Below are 18,141 nucleotides of genomic sequence, written 5' to 3'. Positions count from 1 at the left end.
TATCAGAAGATAGGGCCTTCCCCCTCTTTCTTCTAATGTAAATGGAAACTCCTTCCTGGATTTATTCAAAAAATAATTTATCCTTGCTGACAGAGCGTGTTTGGCATTTGAATCAAAAGATTCCATAACAGTGTGTTTTGCAGTATGCATAGGATAAGTTATACATGAAATTGCAAGACATATGCCAGAAAATGATACATTGGCTTTAATCTCTTTTCAGAGATATTTAGAGGATATACTTTCTGCAGGTCTGGGATCCGCACCCAGAGGAGTGGGTGCCATGAATACATGATTTCTCTCCTCTCCCCACCCACATCTTAGCATCAGTGGAGAAGCCAGCATAGAATTAACATAAACACTTAACTTTTAGATTATTCTCTCCAAGTTTACAAAACTCCAAAGCAAAAAGAGGTTATGTTGCAAAATGGAGCCATATTACGTGAAAGTCAAAGGGGACACTGACTATTTAAAGAAATACATCCCTTCCAACCAGAACGTCACCAGCAGAGTACACAGTGATCGTCATGCACACACGCAGCATACTGCATTTTAATGCTACACTCTTTGCATGTATCAGACAGCACAAGTACTTGGTAATATTTAAAGGTAAGAAATTACTCAAATACTTCACCATATGCCAGACACAAGTTCATCTGACGATACAAGACTAAATGTCTGATGGTTCAGTCTGTTGTAAACTGGACCCTCTCTTAGACCCTGACACCTCCTGTGTATTCAGCTGACTGCTACTCTTAGATGACCATGACAACACCTTAGCTGTCCGATTTTGAGAACTACTTTAAAAATTAAAAAAAGGCTGCTGACAATGTAATACTCAGAGGACTCACAGGCACGTCAGGGCTCACCCCCAGAGTCCCGACTTGGCTTTGGTACACCATACTTCCCCACACAAATCCGGCTACTGTCCGAGTGACTTGAATGTATGCCTCCTAAGGCAAAGGGCCTAACCAACATATCATGTGCACTTTTTTTCTGGAGGGGTGCCCTTGCTCAATTCTGCTAGGGCAGAGTTTGTCAGGTGGCAACTGGTAGCTGTTTGTCCCTCTCTAAGGACCATCAGGTGCTATTGAACACCGAGCTCTACGCTCCTCGACAGACACCTTACTTTGCACCACTGACACAAACCTGCTCTCCTGTTTCCAGAATATGTTCCCCATCCTTAGTAAAAGTAAATATGACTCTTCACTCCCACTTGCAGGAACAAGATATGAGTCAACTTTGTTGGCAGCATTCATGACTGGACTTTACAGAAAAGGCATCTTTATTTGGAGGCTAAGGGTCTTTTTAAAGTTAGAATAGCTGGTAGTAATGGCCCAGACTGGTGCATGACCTGTACAGCTTTCTTGAACTTCGAGGGAGGAGGGTTTTACTGAAAGTACAGATAATTTTTTAGTAAAAGAAGAAAATAAAGAGTAGATCTACTTATAGTATATAGACTATATATACTTAAGGTTATAGACCATAACTTCCTATCAGATAAATTAGGCAAGGCACTTTCCGCTTAATTACAGAATAGGAGAAGTCAAATATGTATTAAATGTCAGTAAGTTCACATTTTCCTTCAGAGTTGGTGGAACCCTGTGCATTTTCCAGAGCTCATCCTTCTATGCCAACCTGTTATTTAAAGGTATTAGAGCGTATTATTACACAAAGATGAGATTATATCAGGATTACCACAAATTATTTGTAGTAGTTAGAGAAAATGAAATAATCTCATCCCTACAGTATGAATATTCTTCCCTCTTTGTGATAATATACCTCACATCTGGAAGATATTTTCTCAGCTTGCCAAGATTCACTTTGATCTTCAGAAACAAGTGACAGAATTCTAACTTGCATACACAGTCCTCTTGACTATACGTGTTTAGATTCAGAACAAATTCAGCCTTTCTGTGCACCACTTGCAGCACTACTCCAACAAGAAATCACAAAAGATATTCCATATTGGAGGAAAGATGTCCAGATGCAGAAGGGCAGATATCTAGCTTCCATTAAAGTCCTTGTCTTCTTCCACTATGCCTCTTTCTCTATCTTCTTCTGGTCAGTTTTTGCCTGATACAAATTAAACACTACTGAAACCGATAATATTGTCTACTAGAATGTTTAATTCATTTATTTTAGGGTTATTCTGCTTTCTTTTCCTGTAACAGATGTGTGTCAGGGTGCTTAAGCAGAAATCATCTTTCCTGATTTACATGAAGTTGTGAACTACTTCTAGCGTATGTAGAGTTTTTTATTTCATTATTTTGCAAAACATTTATTTGCTTTTTTGACCAACTAAAGCACAATCACGGGGACAGGAAAAAGAAGAAATATTATATCACAGTTATTGATCTAAAGCCATAAACTATCAAGCACCCTTAACTTCTAGGACCTGGTCCAAGGGCTGTTGGAATCAGTGAATTACTGCCATTAATTTCAATGGGTTTTGGATGAGACTCTTTACAGATGATCACTTTATAAATTCTCTCGTTTCTAAAATAACGTAATTACGAAATTTTGCCTAAGAGTCTCATCTAGAGTTTGCTCCCGCTCTCACTGAAATGAACAGCACAAATTAAAGTCACTAACTTAGATCAGAGTTCTGCAAATGCCTACACCTGAGCTTTGTTTTATTAACTGAGCCTCCACAGGAATGCCCAAACAGATAAAGACATGGCCATGGGGTAGCAAGACAGAGTTCACCGAAGTGGATCAGGATCGCACTCTAAATACATTTAATGATCAAAAGTAAAGACAGAAGCCTCTGCATTTTTATATGCTTGCTGTAACCTGTGGTCATATTTTGTAACCAAGATGTAATTTACATGATCACAACTGGTTGATACCTAGACTAAGAATTGTACCTAAGTGCCTAATTCAGTTTAAATGCCTTGAAAAACATCAGGGCTGCTGCTCATGTGCTCAAAGGTTAGTGAATTCAAGTGCTGACAAACAACAGTTGAACTTAGAAAGCACACTGCAGTTCCTCAGATGGTTGGTCAGAAAGTAAAGGCTTTATAATACTTTGCTATACAAAGCAGAAATATCAAGCAAACAAAATATTCAGTTCAATCCGACAGAAAACTACCTGAATGCATAATTTAAAAAAAAATCCAATTTGTTTTTTTTCATTATTATTTTTCAGGAGCTTTTTGTTAAAGCATTATGCAAAATTGCAATACAAACATCAGATTGCAACAATGGGAGATTTTGGAAAGACACGAGGGAGAACATACGAGTTTCTGAATCACTGCCATACATTTCCTAAGCATTATAAATATACTACAATTATTTCTCAAGCTATTAAAAAATCCCACGTGTTCCTCCACATTCTCTTTTCAAGAGCCGACAATGTCATAAGCACCACCTGCGAAGCCCAGAGAGGGAGAACTAGTCCCTGGTCTGTGATTATGTAACGATAAAGATACAGGCCCTTCAGGCATATCTATTTATTGGCAACCTCAGAAAACAGGCTGAGGACCAAGTGGGTATGACGAGCCATCTACCCTCCTGCTTACCGTAAGTGCACTGAAGGAATAAGGTAATGTCTGAACCGAGTGAAAAAGTGTGCACTGCCATTATGTATTTAATGGCTATTCCAGCCATTAGTCTATTCCGTTTTGGTGCGGTCAATCTAGCGCTGTTCATGAACACTAAGTTATTTACTTGTCACTATTAAGCATGCAATAATGATCCAACCGTAGTCCAAATACATACATTCCCCTGACTTAGCATTCCATAATCATCCATTTATTAATTGCTTAAAAGCATTCAAAGCTACACAGCAAGCTGGCAACATGACCCTGATTCTTTATGTCCCTAGAGCACAAAACAGTAAGAATGCAATTTTTAAGAAACTGATACCCATTCCAGAACAAACAGAGCGGGTTTTTTCTTGAATATTTTAGTGCTAACTACCTAGTCCAGAACCCAAAATCTGGATTGAGAACTTCAGAATATTTTGTCTGCAATCAAGCACAGCACCTTATTGATTATGGAGAAGGAAGATCCTGCCTCTAGGCTTTACTTCCTATGCATGTGTTATTTTTGTGTAACAGTTCTATCCAAGGGAAGGATTTAAATAGAATAATGTAACGAAAACAGGATTAGGAGAACTGTGATTTTTTTTTTAACACGTACTTCACTTTGTGAAACAGGTAATGCCATTCAGAAACCCCCCCCTAATTATTTTCATTACGATTGCAGAGTTCCCTGAGATGCATTCTTTTTTAAGGAAACAAATAGCTACTCTAGGCTGATCTTGCCTGTATTCCCTTTCAATATCTCAGTCTTGTTCACACAACGCAACACGGTGGCAGCACGCTCTCTCCTAAATGACGTCTTCAGCAATATTGCCCTCCATGCATTTCTGCTCAGAGATATCTGAAAAAATACTATGACAAATGTATGTCAATAAAAAGCAGCCACACTAGGAGAGGCTTCTGTAGGAATTTTGGGGATGGAGACGCTATCACGAAGCAGTACAGCTTCCCCGGAGCAAGCTGAGATGCTCTCAGGATCCTGGGAGTCGAAGGGGAGAAGACAGGGGCTCCCTTAAATTACAGCCAGGAAGATTTTCAGTAGTCGCCCGCTTTACCGGGGGTTGTCTTGGCAAGGAGCCCCCGACGCCAGCATTACCCAAGAAACGACTGCCATCTTCAGGAAAGCCTCGATACTGGCTCAGCGAGTGCCCTCCGCAAACACACCGGTTACTGAAGTTGTGACCAAAACCAAATGCAGTTGTGGCTGGCTGGTGGTGGGAACCAACTTAACAAAGCCCTCGCCTCGCTCCCTGCCTCTCGCTGGCTCTACCAGGTAAAGGAAAGCTGTTTACCAGCGCAGCTCCGCGCAGGGCGCCCCCGTCCAGCCCAGCGCCCTCCGGCGTCAGTAGTGAAGGGTTCCACCACATCTCGATTAATCATTTCAATCATTAATGAGTTTGCTAAGAGGTGCATCTCACATTCAGTAACAATTTGTCTTATTCCAGATTCCAGCCAGTGGTTCCCATCCTGCCTTTACCAGCTTAAGGGGACATGGTGTCAGTGGTCTTCTCCCATGCACATGGGCTAATCGGTGCATTCTGCTTTTGTAAAATAATTTAGACCGAATTTCCCTCACCCCAGGAATCATTCTTGGAAGTGTTTCCAAGGCACCTCTCTTTTACCTGCTTTATGTGTGAATTTGCCCTTCTGACTCGGTAACCTGCCAGTAACCTGTCAGCACCGGGCCACCAGCAGCAACCTCAGCACCTCCCTCGGCACCAACCACCTCCGAGGGCAGGTCAGGAGAGCTGATCCCTACAGGCAAACCAGACACTTTGTTGGCCTTGTGGGGCTGCGTCTTTATGGAATAATCTACACCGTGTTTTGAATCCATACTGTCTAAAAGCATGACCTACTTCTTTGCTTCTGCACCGCTGATGTTGCATTAGTAGGATAAATCAAAGTGTATGTACTTTATTTGTACAAGTGACCTGTCTGGCAGTTTCTTTGCCACCTCTAAACTTATCAGTAACTTACTTCCCTCCAGAAAATTAATTATCATGACACCAAGAACAGATCTTCCTAGGATGCCGACAGGAATAGGTGCCATATTGATTTTGTATAATGTTATTTTTAATCAGCATTTCCTGTGCTAAATGATGTTTCACCTTTCTCAACTTGATCTGCATTAGATACCATGTTTGTTTGTCAAAATCTGTTTCACAGAAAATCATTCTTCACTGCTTGTATCCTGTATCATTCAGTGATTTTCTCCAGCACTTGGCTATCAGGATCCAGCTACTTGGATCACTGAGGTTATTTTACAATATTGGCAGTCTGTTAACACACACTCACACTGACTCTGGAACATCGTCAGATTTCCAAGTTGGTTTTTTTTTTTTTTAAAAAAAAAAAAAGTAATTACCCAGTTTTTGAGGATTCAGTCTTTCTGAACAAAAGCTTGAGTCCAAGTTATGAGGTACAACAGAATTAATACCTCGAATACTATTAGCAATGCTTGACATGCTTCTTTGTAACTGATGCACCAGCAAACATCCCTTTGTTATTTTAAGAATCAAATACACCTCCTCGCTTCTTTCCAAACATCGGTTGGCAAGAGTTGTTGCATAGTTCCATTCAGTGTAAAGCTTGAGGCTTGCCCTGGCATGGGAGGCCATGCCTGCGCACCAGTGGTGCCCACACAGCGCAACGCTGAGGCTGGGGAGGTAGATCAGAGAACCTGTCGAGTTCTCTTAAGGTTAACTTGCTCTACCTAGCAAGTGCTATGTCATGGAGCTAATGCTGACCATGGAGTACAAACCAATTCCAAAAGCAGACCCAGGAAAACAACATTTACTCCTGTTTGTCCAGAAACCTAAAGCAGGCTTCTCAGAAGTAGTCTCTGATGATACCTTCCTCATTTTTGGGGCCCTTGGAAGGATATCATTTCTGTGTGTCAGCTGTGCATCATTCTGCCTGTAACGGGAGCCTGAGGCGATAGTTTATCTGTATGCGCATTTCTGATTTGAAGGTGACCACTTTTGGCCAAATGTATCCCAGCTCCTGTATCCGAACTGCAGAAGTCTTGAGTATTGCTAGATAACGTTTAAACCAAGAAAGGGTACACTTCAAATTACGGTATGGAATAATGTGGTACTTCTGACAATCTTTTTGTCATTGCCTTCCCTGTTGGTAAAACAGGGCTGCTCCTCCTTCATGGACATACTGTGAAGCTTAATAAATATCTGGGAAGCACTAAGACACTGTAACATTCAAGTTCCACTTTAAAAAGTAAGAAAATATCCTGTATTTTTCAGGCTAAGGATTTACTATAGCAAAGTAAACAAGGCCATGTATTGAACAATGAGGATTAGGCAGAATAAGCCTCTCAAAATCTTTCCCGTATACTCAGTGAGGCACGAAAAAGACAGTTTCCACATCTTTTTTAAAAAAACATAATGCAAGAACATAATGCAAGAAAATCATGTCATCAGACAATAGTGTAATAGATGCACTGAGGCTAAATTTAGATTTAACAAAGAACTTTATTTCTGACACTTAAATATTTCATTTGCAATCCTATAAAAACCATTCATGTTGTACACATTAAGTTTCCAACATGATGTATACATGGAGTCGTATTTCATAAACCCTGCTTCTTTCCAATTCTCAGCACTGAGAAATTTCTTCTTTCAAAGGCACTATCCTTTGTTTATGCATAACAGATGCCCAGGTAACAGCTTATTTTAAATAAAAGGAGACCTAAAGGAAAATTGCACCAAACTGCTTATTAAAGATCATGTCCGATACAGCTGCTTGCCCAGCTGCATTTTTTTTTCCTTAGAAATCCCCAGAATATTTTGATACCATGAAATTGTTGAAGTACATCCCCTAGGATGAAATCTCTAAAGTAGCACACATCCTTTACCTGTTATGCAAAAAGGCTTTATATTCTTATTTGGTGATCTACACTAGATACCCTCTGTTATCTGTTTATTCCACCAGTTCACAAGAATTGTAAATCCTGTTCTTTGATCGAAAATCAAATGTCACTTTCTTCCCAGCATGTTACACAGTCCCTTCAGCATTTCAATCACAGGAATCCTTCAACTATATTTCAGTAAAAACAGTTATGTCAAGTATCATCCTGCTAATAATAATTTCCAATTTCTCTCTGTTATTACTACGTCTTCTCACTGTGTGTATGCACAGTTAACATTTTTGCTCTTTATAGATTCTTTGTATTTGCTCATCACAGAGTACTAATTCATGAATTTCAGGCCTAAGTATCTGTACCAGTATGACGCCCTTGACTTTTTCTTCACCTGCAAGTTAAATATCTTCAGAGCATGGACAGGTTCAGGAAACTCAGAAAACTGATTTTTTCCTTATGACCAAGAAAGACATTGCATCTGCTGTAAGTCCTCTCCCACTGTGGGAGATGCTCTGATGCTACATGAAACGTGTCATGCTGCCCATCAGGCCAGTGACTCACTTCCTGCATCTTCCTTCTTCTTACTTTTGGAGTTAGGAGAAGTCACAGAGAAGGTCCTGGCCCTGTTTTTGTCTTCAACCCCCTTTGGAAATCCTGGAAGCCTCTGAAAGTCTGTCATCTACAGCCACGTCATTCCTGTCAGTGCTGACTAGGACTGGTCTAAACAGGCTTTGTCTATTCATATAAATGTCAGTGAGTAATGGATTGAAGAAAAGATTGAAAACTGTTGATCTGGGCATAGTAATTTCAGTACTGCATATACATACATAATTATTTTCCTTGGTAAATGGGAAGTGAAACAATACTGCGATTCTCTAATTCAAACCCAGATATTACTGTTTCAGTCAACTGCTAGCACCCCAACAGAATGAGAGGAGCTCTGCTGTCCCCCTCTTCCCTCCTTCCTGAGGACCGTCCCACCTACCTCAACTAACTTGCTAGCATAGTCAAGCTGTCTTTGTTATGAGCCTATACGGCATCCTGAAACATTGACAAAAAAACTCAGTCTCAAGTGTATATATACAGCTGCATGATCCTAACCCTATAGTCTCTCTAGATATCTTGATTGATATGTCTTTATATCAGGGTATAAGCACAAAGCTCAACTTCAAATTAATCTCCATATCTAAAGGCTTTAAGAGATCTAAATGAAATGAAACCATCAGCTTTTGCATTACCAGACCAGCAGTATCACTGTGTAACTGCCTGTTTTCATACATAGGGAATAGGAGCACAGACCCATCACTCCTGGTGTTACCAACCAACATGGATTTCCCCTTCCAGTAAATCTTATCACTTCCTATAACTAAAATTGAACACAGTTTTGAGTCTTTGCTTCAGCAGAGCTAGCAAGAAATGTTGTTTCCAATTCATGTTGACCGATGCGAATACAGTAATGACTGTTGTTTCCGGGTGTTTGTGCAAGCAAGCTCTAACAATCCTCCATTATAAAGGTTTTGTCAAGACTTCACATACAGAGATTTTAGTCATTTATTTTTTAGAAGGAAGGTTCACATACTGCCTTCTGCTGAAGTGAAAAGCCAGTAAGTTCTAGTTCACATCAAAGAATCACAATGTTTAAACGAAAGGAGAACAGTAGAAGAACAAAAGAAAAAAAATACCTATGAATTCAAAGAAATATGGTAAAGAATCAGGCACTAGACTGCAATCTGGATTGAAATTATTTTTTTCATAAAGGAATACAAAGACTAAGAAATAATAATTTTTAAAATGAATTCTTTTATTAAAAAAACAAAACAAAACAAAAACCAGCAAGTTCAATCAGTACTTACAACCCTAAATTTTCATTTCAGGGATAATACCATCAGGTAATTTATTAAAGACTCCTTGCATATTACTACTCCCCTCACAAGGTGTATTCAACACAGGAGATGGAAAACTTGGGAAAACATTTTGCACAGTTTAGTGAAATACTTCTGGCTTAATCTTCTGTGCCAAGTATGCTTCATATCTAGAGACATCCAAGGAACGTCAGACAAGGGGAAGGGAAGGAACCTGGGAGAATACAGAATCATGCTGATCCAGTATAATGCCTAAAAAAAGGGTAGTAAACACAGGATGGGTTGTATTTTTAGGCAGGCAACCAGGAAAAAATAAATCCATTTGAAAGACAGATTTCTTCATCTCTATACTAGAATTTTATATGACGTACTGTGCACTGGGATGATGCCTTCATAGGACAATTTGTTCAGTTTATCTCTCTGTATTTAAAAAAATGTCCTTTCTTTTTTTGAACAGAGTGATGGTACAAAATGGAAGAAGGACCCTTGACATTTCCCAGTTTGTGCTGCCAGTATCCCATTATTTTAATGTAAGGTTATCAATAAACTTGAGTTGCAAGTTTTGGCTTTATGCATGCTTCACATGGTTAGCTGCAAAGGGGAAAAGAACCACATGGCTCTAAGTATGAAAGGAAGATGAATACTAAGAAAGGGGTGACCTACTGGCTCTTGATTTGGACCATGTGGAAAGTGTTCCTCTCTCTTTTTCAAAGAGAGCCCTAGGAGGCCAGAACGAGATGAAGTATTGATTTGTGACTGAAGTCCTCCAATTTTTTCATTTCTGTGAGGCATCCAGCCCCTTCTCTGCTCAGGAGAAGGCTAAAGTCCAGTCCATTCCTCAGCAGGTAGCCCTGACCTCCCGCAAAGGAAGTCTGAAGATGCGCATTGTGACTCACATGCTTGATAGAGTCCTTCAGCCTCAAAATCTGAAGCCAAACATTATACAATTCCAGTGAGTTGAGAAATGATAACAAGGAGGAAAGAGGGTAAGTAGATAGACTAAAAGACCAATGTAAGGGGAGCAAGCTGGTGACGTTGCTATGCTCAGTGTCTGTTATTGAACTCAGCATAAGTATGTTTGCCTAACAAATATGCAACCCAAGCTAGCAGGTTCACAGATATATGAGAAAACAGATCAGCTACATGTCACCAGAAGACCAAAACATCAATACTTCCCTCTAAAACAAGTGCAGAATGGGAAGACGTATGGAAACTAATTTCCAATTACTAAGTTCCATTTCCATATCACCACCTGATGATGGAATCTTGGAACTAAAATACGAAACTCATTGACCATGGAGGTCAATGAGACTTTTGTCTACAACTGTTAATAGCTGGGCTCTCATTAACTTACTAATGTAATTCAATCAACAGTCAAAAAAGCAAATCAGAATTTAATAGAAAATCCTTGCTGTGTTGCTAGAGCTATCACAGTTCTCTCATGCAGCCACCCAGTTTTGATTTGTGACTCCACAAAGTGCACACCACTGCTGCTAACAGGTGTACAGAAGCATTACTGAGTTCAGGAAAGGAAACCTGAGAGACCATAAAATAAAGCTGTCTTCTCCCAGGTGCTACAGGGATCAGAGCCTAAGAGATCAGAGCAATGATTAAAACCACTGACCATGAGAAGAAAAAAAAAAAAAAAAAAAGTTGTAAACACAGTTCCCACTCTACTGAATCACAAAATATTTTATTAATTCTAACATCATTTTCATCAGTCCATCCCACAGAGACAAAACTGTAAAGGTGCTCACAAAAACATTATATCTACATGGGTTTAGAAAGACCTTTGAAGAACCTACATATGCATCTCATACAGGCAGAAACCCAGTCCCACACCCCAATCATATAAATAGGTATGCCAAAATGGCATGGGTTTATGAGAATTCAAAGAAAAGGCTGTACATTTTTAATAGAAAACATGAACAAAGGCAAATAACAAAACACATCCAAAAGTAATCGAAACAGATGCCAAGACTTCTGAGGGGAAAAAGGTTGAAATTTTCATGCTTCTACACATAAACATACCTCCAGCTGATACAGAAAGAAACTTTCCTTATGAGCTGAAACCCTTTTAATCAACATTGTAACGATGATGTTCAATGACAAAATATATTGCTGTACACACTGCTTGTCTGATTGGGTAAGACAGGTGCCACACCATGGCAGAAAACATCTTGTACCGGTGCAGATTAAACCCATGTTTTCAATAGGGCTGTATGTGTTCACATGGCCAACCTCTCAGAAAAGGAGTCCCCAGACAAAATGCAAGTTATACCTGAAAGACAATCCTTTCTGTGTTAATATCAGCTGTGTATCATATCAATTAGTTGCAAAAACATTTTTGTTCATACAATCATTTTTACATGAACCATTTAAACTTTTACAATTTAAAGAAAGATATAGTTTGTTAGATTCACTTTCTCTAACTTTAATTTTGAAATTTGTCAAAAGAATTATTGCTAGGTCTGATCTTGCGAGTTTATGAATGTTGAAAATCCACGTCATGTTAAAGTAAGTTGTGCAGTCTGGGACACAGCCACATAGCTAGATCCATGTGAACCTAAATAACTTTTCCCAGAGCATCACCTTTAAATATTGTTGTCTTATTTGAGAAAATCCCCATTTTACTCCAAAACCAGACTTAAGCATGATTAGAAACTTGACAAGTGCCATGAGCATCTAAAACTGTCACAACATTTAATGTATAGTATTGTCAAGCATGTGCAATCTGTATGCATCTAGATTGTTATTTGTGCAAAAACATGCAGACCTACTCTGCCTTCATGTGCAAATCCACACAGTGAGGGTTTTGTGGTAGTCACTTAGGGCAGAATCTGGCCTACGCTTACTTTCTTGGTATTTAAAAGATAAGAAGAATTATTAACTAATATCTGTTAAAAGGCCCACCTGCAGAATGTTTTAGTAGAAAAATAAACATTTTAAGTTATTGGCAGATAACATTAGTGCAATTATTTTGACTGCCTTACTTTCACACAGTAGATTTAAAAAAATGTATTGTCACTTGTGAAAAGAAACTAAGACACTTCAGGAGCAGTTACGTAGCTGCCAAAGAGATAAAAGGAGCAGATTCCATAGCATGATATAACCAGTGGACCTACTTTACGTAGCTCTCAATGCTTAGTGCCTTTTAATGCTCCAGAAAATGAAATCCAAGGCTTGTAAACTAATTACAGTTCTTTCCATACAAAAATATATTCACTTATGTGATTTTCAAAAGGCTAACTGCTGACTAGAAAGAGCACAATTTCATATTCAGCTATATCCTAGATGACATCTCAATCAACTTCTTTCTTTGAAGAACCATTTTTGGTAGTCTGAGTTGGTACACGGTCGTAACAATGGTGCTGGGTTACCATTGTAAGCGTTTGACTCTGCTTGTATGCACTTCTGAGTTTGTAGATGAAACAAGGTACCATCCTACAAAAGACAAAACAATTTTTGCTTTTCAGGTCCTAAAAATCACAGTGAAATGCCTGTATTTTAAAAGTAACAGAAAACATTCAGAACAAATAAATACCATACATATCCTTCTCATGGGTCCATGCAATGAAGTCAAAATGACTAATTTGAGGATCTCTGAAACATTATCAAAAGACCCTACTTTTAAACTTACATTAGCGTTGCTTTAGAGTGATCAGTGTCTTAACATCTAAGCCTGTAAAGGATGTGCTAACTTTATTCACTTTCATTGCCTTTTGTTACTGCACCAGAATATGGTCAGAGATCAAAACCAAGTACAGGTATTACCCAAATTCATCAACTTATTGCACATCCTGCAAGTAAAATGTAACTATTGTTAGGCAAGTGTAGATGTTGGATATATTTTTAGGAAAAAAAAAAAAATTCCCCTTTCTTCACAGGGGTGTATTTTTAGTGGAAAAGGCAAAAATATCTAAGCGTGCCCCCCCTTGCCTACAGATATGTGAGGAGTTAGTTTGCCTTGCCGGATGGCAGCACAGCTGCCTGAGAGGTGTAAGGTCTGAGAGGCCCCCACATTCAGACTCCCTAAAGAATACATTTTGAGGCCTCAGGCCCTCCTATTATGGGAGTCGCCAAGAACATTTCATATCCAGTTCACAACACTTGCTCCAATCCAGAAACACTGTCAACTAGGATAGCAAGCTGCAAAAAGGCAGCATAGCCAGCTGTGGAGAACTGCCCTTCTCTGAGACCATTCCTTTGGCCCAGGTGACACACCAACATGTAACCATTTCCAAAGCCTCTGGCAGCTTCCAAAGAAAGATGCCCTGTTTCCAAGCACAACCCTGACTCCTTTGAAAGTCTGCTCCTTCCATTATCAGGAGTGTCGCACCAATTGTGCCTTGAACCGCAGCCCCTGATGCCCAGCAGTGTGTGCTTGCTTATGGGCTTGCTGACAGACTTAGCTGCTGAATGACTTTCCCATTTCTGTCATGATAATTCAATTTTTTGAACGGACTAATCAGTATCGTATCTGCCTCACTCGTTTTTGACTCGGTGCCCATAAGAACTTAATTCTTGCCAGGCTGCTGGGAAGGCTATTCAAATCTTTTGATTATGCTACATCTATAAGGACAGCTTTTCCAGTGTCTGACACTTCTCCACACAAAGCAAGAGAAATGTGGTACTGACATCTCACCCATCACTTGCCTTGAAAGGTGGGGACTAGTGATTCTGATTTAATGCAAAAAGAACAGGAGGAATCAGAGCAGAGCAGTACGTTCAAATCACAGAGACACAAATTCATTACGAGAAAGAAAGAGGATTTATTAAAATAATTCCTAAAGTTTCAGATAAAAATTAATGGTTAGGAATGCAGTGGAAACACATGTTACAAAACTATGCTTTCTCAGTTATTTCCTGAAGTAACTGATGGTCGCTCAGTATATGTCATCTTAGGGATTAATGCATATGACCTTGAAAAATTTAGTTAAAAGTCAGTATTAAAAATGAAATGTCATTTATAGTCAGTCTTTTAAATATTTTGTTTTACTCAGTAATATCACTGTGAACTTTAGTCTGGACTAGATTTAATGAATGGACAAGAGTTCTCACGTTCTTCTGTAGAATTTACTCTGCCACCTATCACTGGTGATAGTATCTAAGCATGAAATTTGTCAACCATGGAGCCTGTAAAAGTTTAGATGCATTATGCCGACACATTATGTAAATATAGCATTTTCATATATTATGTGACTTTTTCCCTTAACCAAATAATAATACTCCAGAACCTGACCAAGGCCATCATTTTTCATCCAATTTATTTTCTCTCAGGCATCCAGGAACTCCTTCAGAGATCAAAAACTACTGAACACAAGGTTTTCTAAGATCACATGTTATGTTTATTAAATATACTCCATACTTCTCACCCTTTGGGGTGTAGGCATTAAGGCTGAAGAAGAGAGGCACAGATCTGCTGAGACTCCACAGCCAGTAAGATGTGTCCTGTATAGGGGCAGGAGTAGGGTGGAAGGTGCACCATTTTTTGATGGTGCATCAAATTACACAACATTACTTGACATTACAGTGTCAGGTAATGGTGGTATGTGAAGTATCAAGGATATATGGTGGTATGAATACAGGGAAATAAAAGTCAATGAAAGGAGAGCAGAAGTAGGCCAGCCATGAGACTGGCTGGGGAAGGGTTATATGGAGGCACCTCAGTTCTCAGGAGAAGACAGTAAGGGTGAGATGTGAGAGAGAACTGAGCAGCTTGCAAAAAGTGCTAGATGTGGACAGGGCAAAAAGAGACCTCTGCCAACCTTCCCAACCCCTCTGAGGTTAAGAAGGGCACTTTCCTTCATCTCATCTTCCTGTTCTTTATGACTGGCGTAGTCTTCACGTATGCACTGCTTCTACCTGGTTCTATGTTCAGATATTAAAACCCAAGATATTTCTCCCAGATATCTATGCAGGTGCCTGCATGCTGTGCAGGCAGTAAGATAACAAAAAAACTCAATTCTTCCACCCACTCTCAAAAATAACCAAACCCAAAACCAAGCAGACGCACATACCTCTCTAAAAACGAACTTCTGGTTTTCAGGAATACTGTGGACGTTTTCTTCACACAAGTACATTGTCAAGTAGTCGGTCCCCGAATCGACTGCTGCACAGACTTCTGGCTGTCGGGTGTTGTAACGTATTTCATTATGGGATGTGTACTCAAAAAACTACAAACCCAAGAGAAGAAACAAAGGACAACAGTCATTTCATATGTATACAAAGTATTTATAAAGGAGAATATACTAAGATACTATAATTAAATTCACATATTAAAGTTGCTGTCATGGAGAGAAATTCTGCCAAAAATATTCAAGGAGCTTTAATTTCTGCTGTTTACTTACTATTTTACAAAAATCATTCTCTCCACAACACTGCTTTACACTGGTAGCACTTAAAAATGTATGAAATGCTGAATAAATGTCCTGGAAAACAGACATTCCAGCATTAAATAACTTACAAAATTCGACTGTAATATTCTACTTTCACATTCTAGATAATCCTTAAAAATAGGATGGAAAACAGTTTATAGCCTGACATTATGCCTTCTTAATTCAGTTGTCACAAAACAATGTTACTTTTAATTAAGGAGTTGCTCACCGCATAGTTCAAATGCAGTTTGGTCAAGGTTCATTTCCAGTTACAAAGTACTCAGGATGCATGGTGATTAGCATTTTATTATATAACATTTTAAGATACTATTTGAAGCAGATCAGCTACAGCTGCTTTTAAACACAAAAGAGCTTTATTAAAAAGAATTTACTGGCTTTGTTTGTTGTACAATACTCTACAGAGGTGTTCTGAACCTGCTCTAAAATGTCTTGGCTTCTGTAGCAATTATGGTAGAAGACTTCCTTAACATTTTTGTATTTATCAAGGACATTTGCCAAATTTTGGACCTCATTAAAGAGTAGCAGAGTTTGAGAGTTGTTTGTGTTTAGCACACCTGTAAATAATTTAAATGACTACAGTGCATGGATATGTGTTTAGATCTGATTTAGGTTCTACTCAGTAGAGGAGAATTTTATACATGTCAAAAATTGCTTGTTACCAATAGTATAGCTGAATTAGTGGAAACCAATCAAAGGATGAGTGAGAGAAGGAATCCTCTTATTTTGTTTCACCCCTGGAGAAAGACACTGTAAGGCCACGTGAAGCAGACTGTACCAACTCAGAAATATTGTGTATACTTGAACTTACCACAAAGCCATCCTTAACAATCACCAAGGCTAATTATCCTTGAAACAGAAACTGCAAATGAGGTTTTAATGTAAACAAGAGCATGTGATTACAAAGTCTGCAGTCATCCATTTCCAGGTGTAAGAGCTCTGATCTAGATTACACTGATGGTAGTTGTTTCACAAGATTTGTCCCTGTTTTTATCACAATCAGGAATTTCTCTGCTGAGGTGGCTATCACAGCCAAACACAGACCAGTGCTGCCCACTGCATCAGCCTGTAGAGCTTCATGGCTTTTTTTTTTTCCTGTCAGTGGTGCAAGCGACTGACGCCCCCACAATTGATCTGTTTGACACCATTCATTTATGGCAAGCTGCGAAGGGAAGTGAGTGTTTCAAGAAAGCTACTTCAAGTCTACTTGTCGACCTAACACCCAGGAGACCCCAATTTCCCCTTTAAACATAGTGCTAAGATCTGTTCCTGTGAGGTAGGCTGCACTATCTTTACAACATTTGCTTTATGCCAGAAATATAATCAACAAAAGTCAATTGTGATAAAGTTGGCCCTTTATTATTATTATTATTATTATTATTACTATTACTATTATTTTTTACCCTAATAGGCAGGGGCTATTCCCTGGGTCTTCAGGCTTTAGTTCCCAGGTTCGGTATCTGATTGGCATGTGGAAAGCCTGCTACTTTGTGCACCACAGTGAGCTACAAGGGCACACATTTTAAGCCTACAACTCGTGAATAAAGAAAATGCTTCACTCCTGCTCATTTGTGTCTGGATGGATAGATTTTTACAGCTGCCACTCTTACAAGGCCACGTTTAGAGCCTTACTCATTAGTGGATTTATTAGATATAATAACTCTTTTCAGCAATTTATATTCAGTATCAGTGAAAGCCTGCAAGCTGCTGATTGTATGAGATGCATCAAGAGTAGATGGAGCAGCTACTAGGTCAGAGCACTCCTTACTACTGATGTCCTTCTGGAACAGCCTCTCAAGGACTTGCACCAGATTTTGGAAGAGAAGAGCAAGTAAAATGCTTAATTTCCAGATAACATTAAGGACTGCAGTTACAGTATTAGCCACCAATCCCTCCTGCCTCCTTGCCCAATGAACATTATACATTTCTTTACCCTATACTGCTTTAAATGGAATAAATACTTCAGGCTTTGGGCTTTTTCAAGCTCTGGTAATACATGATATAAATCTCTTCCTCCTCAAAAAGTGAACAGTGCTCTTTCCTTGCCCAGTGGCTTATGTGGACAGAAAGGAAGCATTTTCAAACTGATCCATGGACTAGAAACTAGTAGCCTTACTGCATTTCTGTTCTTCAAAGAACCAGTAGATTCCCCTAAGTGCTACTGGGAAACTTGATAAGGCCTTTTATCCAGTGCCTACCGTTTCTGAGCAATCCACAGGATATATCCCGGCTGCATCAGTGCTCTGTGGAATGAGAGATCTCACCAGACCCTAAAAACCACCGTCATCCCTCTCTGTGCCTGGCCACTGCTCTTCTGCATGCAGGAAGAAGTTTGCACTTGATGGGTAGAACCAGCAGAGAGGTTATACCAAGTCTGATACCCCTTTCACAGAAAACCCAATGGTTTTGCTAAGCTTTTGTCTCTCCCTATTTGCCTCAAATCTATCATTTGCAAATGGAAATAT

General features: G+C 39.3%; 1 protein-coding gene across 1 annotated transcript in view; it reads right to left on the bottom strand.

Moving 5' to 3' along the window:
* Window positions 1-12,481: 12,481 nt before the first annotated feature.
* The window catches only part of GALNT12 (polypeptide N-acetylgalactosaminyltransferase 12), a 47,851-nt gene continuing 42,191 nt past the window's right edge, over window positions 12,482-18,141 (bottom strand). The window contains exons 10-11 of the mRNA XM_026841406.1: window positions 15,302-15,457; window positions 12,482-12,725 (exon numbers count right to left, since the gene is read on the bottom strand). Of these exons, the coding sequence (XP_026697207.1) occupies window positions 12,588-12,725; window positions 15,302-15,457 (294 nt within the window). The 3' untranslated portion in view covers window positions 12,482-12,587. The remainder of the gene's footprint in view (window positions 12,726-15,301; window positions 15,458-18,141) is intronic.

This window comes from Athene cunicularia, assembly GCF_003259725.1.
Source record: "Athene cunicularia isolate RWA chromosome 2 unlocalized genomic scaffold, athCun1 chr2_part1, whole genome shotgun sequence".
Lineage (NCBI taxonomy): Eukaryota > Metazoa > Chordata > Aves > Strigiformes > Strigidae > Athene > Athene cunicularia.
This window is presented reverse-complemented; position numbering and strand designations above follow the sequence as displayed.